The sequence below is a fragment of the Sinocyclocheilus anshuiensis genome, unplaced genomic scaffold (assembly GCF_001515605.1).
Source record: "Sinocyclocheilus anshuiensis isolate Anshui unplaced genomic scaffold, SAMN03320099.WGS_v1.1 scaffold36, whole genome shotgun sequence".
NCBI lineage: Eukaryota > Metazoa > Chordata > Actinopteri > Cypriniformes > Cyprinidae > Sinocyclocheilus > Sinocyclocheilus anshuiensis.
Window position 1 is genome coordinate 10815 of NW_015554072.1, and position 9504 is coordinate 20318.

The window sequence follows — 9504 nt, forward strand, 5'->3', positions numbered from 1 at the left end:
TTTGTTTTTGTTTGTTTTTTTTTCTGTCAAATTTAGTTTAGAACCATCCAAACACACCAATCCTCTATAGGCAAACATTAGAAAATGATATCAGATTGCTAAGGTGAATTGGTCACAAAGGTTTTTAAAGCAGAACTCTGTGTAATTCTAATGTCAAAGACTTTCATAAGAATCAGACAGAATATTAGCAAAAACATACATCGATCTGCCACTTTGTAGGTTCTGTCTCATCAGAAATTTGGCCCCGTAAACTTTCTTCTTATGGATGCTGTAAAGTGCTGAGGGTGGACACAAAAACCAATCAACAGTTAAAGACGTGCTGTGTGAAATTAGACCATATAAAAAATCAAAATGGAATTTTGCGGCCCTACAACTTAATTTGCTTTAAAACTAATGATGGCGCTGAGCCGCCCATTTCAAGATCATTTTGAGAACTTTAGATGCAATGGTAAAAACTCTGTGACATTGGAAATCAGGCTTGGAAGCCCTAAATGCATTGTTTACACTTTCATCAATTGAATAAGGAAGTGTTTACAATCCTCTGGGTAATGCTAACACGGCGCTGAGACAATGCATGTCAAGCTAATGAGCCACTAAAATGGCAGGCCCTTCAAGACTCAATTGGCATGCGTCATAAATTTTTGAGGCGATAAAAAAGCTTCGCCATTCACAAGGGTAGACTTTAAGTATCATTACATTTGATAAAAGCTTATTTGTTTTCTGAAATGATGAGTCATTCCTTGATGAATGGAAGGTACTAGAGCAGCAATGTACCTTGTGTTAGTGTCGGTGCCTCCGCTGTGTATGTCATCCGGAACTTGCTTTTCTTCCAGCTACGATCGTTGCTAATCAAGGAATCGTTTGCTTTCTCAATATTAACATCGTCGCCGACACAGAAAACGTCACATGCAGCCTGGGATAAAAAGGATCAAAATTAATTCTTGACAACGTTTTATAATGCTAAATCATAAGTATAAGTGCTGTCCAAGAAACATTCACTGTAAATATTTTTTAGGCTTAAAAATGTCTAAATTAAATAAAAAAATTACAAAGTATAAATGCAGTAGAATAAATAGACATTGTAAATATTTTTAGGATTTAAATGTTTAAATAATAAATAAATAAATATTACACGTGCAGTACTAGGAATATTCACTGTAAAGGTTTTTAGTCTTAAAAATGTCTAAATTAAAATAATAATAAAAAAAAGTATAAGTGCAGTACAAGAAATACACACTGCAAATATTTTTAGCCTTAAAATGTCTACATTAAAACAATTCTAATTAAAAAAATAATATAATCTAAATTAACTGTTTTTATTTAGGTAAAAAATAGTATTAATACAGTACCTCTGAATCAACCTGACTACACCAACTAAATGGCTTTTTAATATAATAGTTGACCCAAAAAATGTAATTTTGTCGTTATTTACGCATTTTGTTACAAAAACATATGCTGAACAAAAAAACAAATTTTTTTTAAAATATAGAATCAGTGATTATCAAGCACCAAAAAGACCAAAAAAGTATTGTAACAGTAGTCTTTTACTATCTGTGCAGTATGTTCTTGTACTCTGCACAATGACAATTTAAAAGAACTGACCTAATACTACAAATCTTCTGATGTCATGTAACTTCGTGTAAAGAACAACACAAAATGTAAGTATTTATTGCAAATTTAAACTTGACAGCCAAAATCATCTTAATTTTGATGTTTAATAATTTACAACAAGTTTCTACGGTGTACTTCTTTTTTTTTTTTTTTTTTGTCAATAGCAATGGAAAAAAATAAATAATAAAACATGCAAACTAGTGATTGTAGCCCACTGCTCGCTTATGGCAGTACCTTGAAGACCTTCTTGGCCCATGTTCTGAAGGATTCCTCTTGGCCGCAGAGTTCATCTCCCTCTCCCATGCGCAGGATTCGCTCCCCACCGAGCTCTTCGAACAGCGTGTCCACTGCGTTGGCAAACGCACAGAAGTGTGGGTATGCCCGAGAGCCAAGGCCAAACACAGAGAATCTGCATGGGAGAAACAGTGTTGAAAACACTTGAAGCACATGAACACAAACAAATAGATGTACTGTATATACAAAATGAAGCGTATTATAAGAGAGTGGTGGTTGTGGACATCAGGCCAGAGGCTGTGATCTTTGATCCTGAAACTATGAAAACTAAAAAAGGGTCAAATTCAAGGCCAGAGAGGAGGTTACGCAAGAATGCGCATACATACGTGCAAAGCTCACAAGTCAAAGCTGATTTGCAAAAAGTGTGAAATGTCTTTTGATTGCTCTAGGATGGAATTTCTTTTCAAACTAAACTTCTTTTAGATGGTTGTTCTCTGTTCTTCTGCTCTTTGTATATTTAGTTCTGAAGTAGTTGATGAACTTCAATTTAAACCAGAGATACCGGAAGAAACCAAATACATACATAAAGACATAGGAGAATATCATAAAAACAAGTCCAAGTCACCACAAAATCAAAAGGAAAAAAAAAAAAAACGAGGCAGTTTATGGCAGTTTAGGTTTTACATAACTTTAACTCATCAAAATGTAACTAATTTTTAAGCCGATTTAATGTAATGTAGCGTCTGGACCAATAAGCTCGAGGACCCGCACCTTGCTACAGCCTACATCACCACAGCACACCACCTGACAGCATCCACCACGGCACCACAACCACTCCTGGAGGCACCTGATTAATTATTCATATTTCCCCATGAGCTGATTCGCTACATAATTTAATTTAAAAGTTATTATACTTAAAATTTTAAGGCAGCAGCTGGACTTATGTTTTTAAGTTGAAATAGGTGGAATTTTTTTATAGTGCTAAATTACCATAATAATTTGTATTGATCACGTATCAATTAAAGCCATTTTAAGCTTTTTTGCATTAAAAAAGTTTTTGCATTGTGGTACAATTTATCGAACATCCTTCCAAAAAAATAATAAAATTGGCCCCAAAAAAAATAATTTTTCATTGCGATTAAATTTAAGCCAGAGGGACCACATAGACACTGGAAGAAACCAAAGAGAAGAAAATTACAGGAGATAATTATAAAAACAAGTTCAAGTCACCACAAAATCAAAAAAATGAAAAAATGTAGAAAACAAGTAAATATACTTTCCATAAAGAAAATTAATTTGATGAAATTTAGGTCTGTTTTAGGACCATTAAGAATTTTTGCAATGCAAAAACATTTTGCCTGAATTACTATAATGTAATTTATTTGTTTATCTGTCATTGAAATCAGTTATTAAAGCCAGTACAATACAAATATATATATATATATATATATATATATATATATCTGGGAGCTAATGTGCTTAATTGTGCTTTTTTAATGCAAAAACTTTTTTTGCATTGTGGCATAATTTATTGATTATGAAACACATTTTTTTTCTTTGTTTTAATTTTTAGGTGGAATATCCCAGACATGTTTTTAAAAAGTTTCATATTTTTCCAAATACAGGCAGTACAGTACCTCACGTTAGCAAGTGGTCCAGTGCTCTCAAAGTTGGCTTTGGATTCAGGTTCGTCACTGGAGGATTTGCGGGTATCAGAATATGAAGAGACGCTGTTAAAACGCACCTTGTACGTCCTGAGAGACAGAAAGAGAGAGAGGTTTCTTTGTGTGTGTGTATGTGAATGGTTCCAGTATATAGAAGTAAGAAGAAATGCATGTTGTGTGTTAATGTGTGTGCCTGTTGCATATATGTTAGACTCTGTGTAGGTGTGTGAACTGAAACACTGAAAAAAATTAATTATGGAAAAGCAGATGGGTGGGAGGACAAGAAGAAAATCACTCGCTTGCGTCTCCACTCGCGCACACACTCACTTTCTGTCCTCTACGCTGGTGGTGGGATGTCTCATCTCCATCAGTGCCGCACCAAATTTCTGCAGCATGGAAAAGGGGAGAAAGAAAAACAGGAGAGAAGTTACTGGCCCTTCCCACGCATGTTCTCAATCACAAATTCAACCAGGACCTGCCAGCATAATGCAGGTTCTCCAACGTACAGTATGTGTGTGAAGTCTTTTATCATCATGATGAGAACATTCTGTTGTGTTGTGAAGTGTTGACAGTTTGATTCAAAGCAAAACAAAATGATTGATGTGCTCATCGAAACACTAGCGCGTTAGAGCAAACTTCTATTTTAATAACTCACCTCTCCATTTTCAGGAGGGTCCCCATTGCCGAACGTACTTGTCACCACTAATACAAGGGTCTCGTGTTCCAAGTCGACTGTGTCATATTCGTCCATGGACATCACCTGCAGGATCAAATAATATAGCATTGTACATATCACACAACTCACTTGTGCTGCTATAGGTCCATGATATTATAACCTCAGTCCCAATCCCAACATCATCCATCTAAATAGTTGCATTAGTTCTATTATTGTGGTTTATGCCACTTTTAATTATAGACATAAAAGTGGGGCGAGTCAAGGAATGTGACTGGACCATTATTAAAAAATAAATAAATAAAATTCCACTTCACAGAATGAGAATTTTGGGGAAATGGTCTCTTCTTGCTTGTGATGCAAGGGTAACTAAATAACTGGTTGTTTGAATTAGTATAGAGTTTTATTTATTAAAAAATATGTCTATAAAGGTTAATGTTTTATGTATTTGAGGAGCGTAGAAGATTGTCTTAGTCTAGCATTTGCCGTTTACTCACGTCTTATAGCCTTTGCATACTACTTCATCTTTTATCACATGAGATTTTGGCCAAATGTATCCAACAACAGGAAAAATTGATTGCCCACATAACTACAATAGAACTTGTAAGCTGATGAAAACATAATTCAGTGCACTCACGGTCTTGGATGTGGCCGTTCTAATGACGTACAAAACACATACCTCCGAAACTCGCTGGTTAAAAACCTTTTAACTCTATTTCAACTTTAGTAAAAAGCTAATAATATAAAGACACATGCAAGTGTCTGACCATATGTAAGACCATAATACCAACTTTGACAGTGCTGTGTTTAATTATTCAAAAACGACAGGGTTTTTCTCGTTTCCTGAAGAGTAGCGGGTTTGGTTTCCAACTGACAGTGAAAATATGATCAAACGATTGGGGTTGGTAAACGTTTTTCAAGGCTTTTGAAAGTAGTCCATCGAGGCTGCATTTATTTGATCAAAATACAATAAAACAGTAATATTGCAAAATATTATAACAATTCACAAAAACTGTTTTCTATTTGAATATATTTTAAAATGTATTCCTGTGATGCAAAAAATTACTCCAGTCTTCAGTGTCACATGATCCTTCAGAAATCATTCTAACATGCTGATTTGCTGCTCAAGAAACATTTCTTATTATTATCAAAGATGAAAACAGTTGTGCTGTTTTTGTGGAAACTGGTGCATTTTCTTCCAGGATTCTTTGATGAATAGAAAGTTTAAAAGAACAGTATTTATTTGAAACAGTAATCTTTTGTAACATTATACATTTTTTTTACTGTATCTTTTGATCATTTTAAAGTCCAAAAAGTATACTTTCCAAAAAATATATTACACAAAGACTACCCATCTAAAAAACTGCATTAACTATTATTTTTGTTTTATGCCACTTTTTACTTTAGACATTTTCCCACAACAGTAACATGTCTGCTAATGCCACGGCACATTACTTTTATTCATTTATTTCTTATGTTTTCCCTATTCTAAAGTTTTATCGGAGCACTAGTTAAGGCTAAGGCTTTCATTTACACTTTCAAATCCCAAACTCTAAGTATTACACTACACTCATATGTTTGAGCTATGACAACTAAACTGATTTCAACTGAAGTAGGGACCCAAGCTTTGTCTATAACTCAGAATATAGCACTTGTTGGAGGGACTTTCATGACTTGGGCCAGTAAGCAACCACCTAAAACACCCAAGGATCACAGTGGCCACTTTTGCACCAGCAAGCATGTAATCTAGTTATTTGTACTGTTTGTGAAAACATAAATAACGCTTCATCCACTAGACATGACCATTTTGATGTGATTGGTTTTTCCGTCATTTGTAGCCCCGGAGCAAAAGTTTGGATATTAGATCAGTGTTTGGAGAGATTTTAGGCAACGTGTTCGAGTGTGAAAACCATACAATGTGCATCAAGAATGGGAGGCACGTTATCTCTTGATCCTGACGTACCGCCAAAAGGGGTGTAGAGGTAATGAACAGTTCGTACGGCGCCTAACAAGCAGCTAATGCGCCATGATACAATTAACAGAAAAGATGCATCAGTGCATGTGACAGAGCAAATGCCTTCAGGGCATGAGGAGAGAGAAGCAGTATATCTGCGCCATCTGCATGTAAATCACGTAATAACAAGCGCATATGAACAAGATTGATTAATCTGCTAGATTCTAAAAATAACTACATTTAACTGCTATCCCAAGGCTAAATACGTGATCCACTCAATACTCTTGTTTTATACCGCACATAGCTTTCAGTGTAATGGGATCTTATCTTAACCTACAGCTCAATGCCTGGGTGAGTCGATTTTTGGCACTCGATGGTATTGCAGGAAAAGAAATGGTGCCAAAGCACGCTTTGGTGTGAAAATAGCTTTCTCACTCTGCAATCTGTATCATTGAATTGAGAGAGAGATTTTGGTTGTGAAACCAAGGGGATACATGTGTCTCATATCAGTATTCTTTGTCATTTTGTTTACATCAATGTTTACGTGCAAATCCACAGGAGGCATTAATTCGAGATTAATGGGAGATGGGAAAGGTTTTAAGAATCACACACAGATGTCAATCTATTATGCGCGGTTCAGTAAGCCTGTCGTTCTTACCTTGGCATCAAACGCATGCTTGAAAATCTCACAGAGAGTTTTTGCATAGTCCTGCGATTTCCCAGTTTCTGTGGCGAACAAGATGGTGGCTTTGACCCTCTTGGCCATGGCCTGTCCCATGAGTTTGGCGGAGAATTTCACAGCCCTGCAAGTGGCACACAAACATGTCAGACATGGATATGTCAACAAAGATGAATTGTTGCACTAAATCAGTGAACTTTAAACAGTTATTGAACTGAACTGAATCAACAGTGAACTGACTTGAGCTGAATAATGACACAATAGGGTTTTTAAAATCAAATTTAAGGCTTTTTAAGACCTCTTTTAAGATCTGCACAAATAAAATTAATGTCCATTCAGAACAAAATGATACAATCTCAAAATAAATCATGCATCTTAGAATATTATACTTTATGAAACAGGCACACATTCAACTGAAAAACGGGGAAACTGCAAGTTTAAAATATACACATATGTACTAAAATTGGTTTATGTACTAACATATCAATACATATGAATTAGAAGCCAAGCAATATTAGATTTTGCTGACATAATAATATTGTGTAGAAAGACAGATTACAGATTATTGTGCCGATTCTAGAAAAATTGCCTTCCTGTGATGGCAGCCCAGAGAAAAATCAAATGAATTTACGTTAAAATAAATGTAGATACAATTTATTGCGTATTTGAAATTCCCATAACAACAAGGGAAAAATATGCATAATAATGCAGGATGTTTAATTGTAAACAAGCCTGGAATACACAGGACTCTTATTTTGAAATGCACTCGATTCAAGCTCCTCATTTAAATTGTCAAAGGAGATCAAATCTGCAATCTGCAGGTATTTAAGTCTTTTTATGACCTTAAATTTGAGGCTGTTTAAGTAAGACTGTGTAAGGACTATGTATAATTGATTCGGTTATTTTCTTGTTTATTACTGTGAAGCTGCTTTGAAACAATCAGTATTGTACAACGAGCTATATGAATAAAGGCAACTTGACTTGACTTAAAATCTCATCAATTATGACAACGTGCATCTGCGTTCCTAAAAATGATCTCTTCTACCACCTCTCAACGAGAGTTTAACACACTAACAGACACTTTCCCCTCATTTTCGAGACCACAGTCACATAAATATAGCTACTTAGAGTATATCCTGTGGGCAATTACTGTAATAGCTCAGAGGCTGAATGCTGAAGGGACACTGAAGAAACCTGATTACACCTGAGTGTGATTCAGTGAGTTAGACTCACGCTATTCTCAGCATAATAACGAGGAAAATATGGTGGAGAGCACTCTTAAACAGCCATTAACACAACCGCCTGCTGAAGTTCCTGGACTATGGGTTATAATAACAACAAAAGGCTGGCAAAGATGCGGAGCGCTGCAGACAGCCGGCCTTCGTAAGCGCCATACAGGTTAAACTCAATGTACACTTTGTGCTTGAGACAAAAACAAACAGCTAAAGGTCTCGAGCTCTTCACCCACTCACTTGGCAAGTTTCTTGAATCCAATCGTTCTTTTCTTTGTGGGCGTCCCATTCACTCCTTTCCACACGTGAGTGTTCCACGGGTCAGGCTGGACAGTGAAAGAAAGAGAGCGAGAGAATGTAGCAGAGCATATTTTAATTATGAGAACTACAGGCTGATTGTGATCAAGTTGTAATAGAGTTCTGCAAAGAGTCCTTAAACCCGGAAATGTATACTTACTTTATTGGGTTCCACTTTATAATAAGTGGCCTTAACTACTATGTACCTACATCAAAAAATAAGTACAATGTACTTATTGTGTTCATATTGTATTGCAAAACACTTTTGCTGCTATTGATGTGAGATATGGGTAAGGTTAGAGACAGGTTTGGTGGTCTGGGTAGGTTTAAGGGTGGGTTAAGGTGTAAGGGATGGGTCAACAGTGTAATTATAAATGCAATTACAGAAATTAATTACAGATGTAATTACATGCAGGTATTTTTTTTTAAATATAAGTACAATGTAAAAACATGTATGTACACAATGAGTGCATTGTACCAAATGATTAATTTAAATGTAAGTACATAGTAGTTAAGGCCACTTAATATAAAGTGAGACCCTTTATTGTATATTGAATATTCAACATTTTGAATGGTATATTTACTGTTTTATCATTTAAAACCAAATAAATTTATTTTTGCGAAACGATTTGCTTGAAATGTCTTTGTGCTTCTTTTTTCATAATAGATGCCACCTTGTTTACCTTACCTAACGCAATTACATCCATGCATTTTAAGTCTGGCTTAAGAATTAAAATAATTTTGGGGTCACATCACCATTACAAGTCTGCAAAAAGAGGTTTTAGCTATTTCCAAATTAACAGAAAGCTTAACTACCTCAGAAACCTGGATGGTAAATTAGGCACAAAAATGCATATACTGTATATGATTGTACTCATAAGTGAAAATCAAAGTTGTGATATTACTTCAATGCAAACTGGACAAAAGACATACCTGGTACTCAAAAGAAGGTGTGAGGCGATAGTTGAGCATTTCTTGATGGAAAACAGGTGTAATGCTGCTTGACATGGGCGGCACTATCCAAACCCAATCACCCGGGCAGCCTCCCCTCACTCTGTACTCATTTTCCATGTGCTTCATGAAGGACTCGGTGGCTGAATGATGGTCTACTATGGTAACCTTTGACATCTGCAAATGAAAATTTGGAAAGAGTGAGACCA

General features: G+C 35.6%; 1 protein-coding gene across 1 annotated transcript in view; it reads right to left on the bottom strand.

Annotated features, from left to right (window-relative positions):
• Positions 1 to 9504, bottom strand: part of LOC107668720 (nitric oxide synthase, brain-like) — a gene marked incomplete at its 3' end in the record, with an annotated part of 49795 nt that overhangs the window by 10297 nt on the left and 29994 nt on the right. The window contains exons 12-20 of the mRNA XM_016460694.1: positions 9278 to 9472; positions 8288 to 8373; positions 6795 to 6939; positions 4165 to 4269; positions 3837 to 3895; positions 3483 to 3599; positions 1846 to 2020; positions 775 to 913; positions 200 to 278 (exon numbers count right to left, since the gene is read on the bottom strand). Of these exons, the coding sequence (XP_016316180.1) occupies positions 200 to 278; positions 775 to 913; positions 1846 to 2020; positions 3483 to 3599; positions 3837 to 3895; positions 4165 to 4269; positions 6795 to 6939; positions 8288 to 8373; positions 9278 to 9472 (1100 nt within the window). The remainder of the gene's footprint in view (positions 1 to 199; positions 279 to 774; positions 914 to 1845; positions 2021 to 3482; positions 3600 to 3836; positions 3896 to 4164; positions 4270 to 6794; positions 6940 to 8287; positions 8374 to 9277; positions 9473 to 9504) is intronic.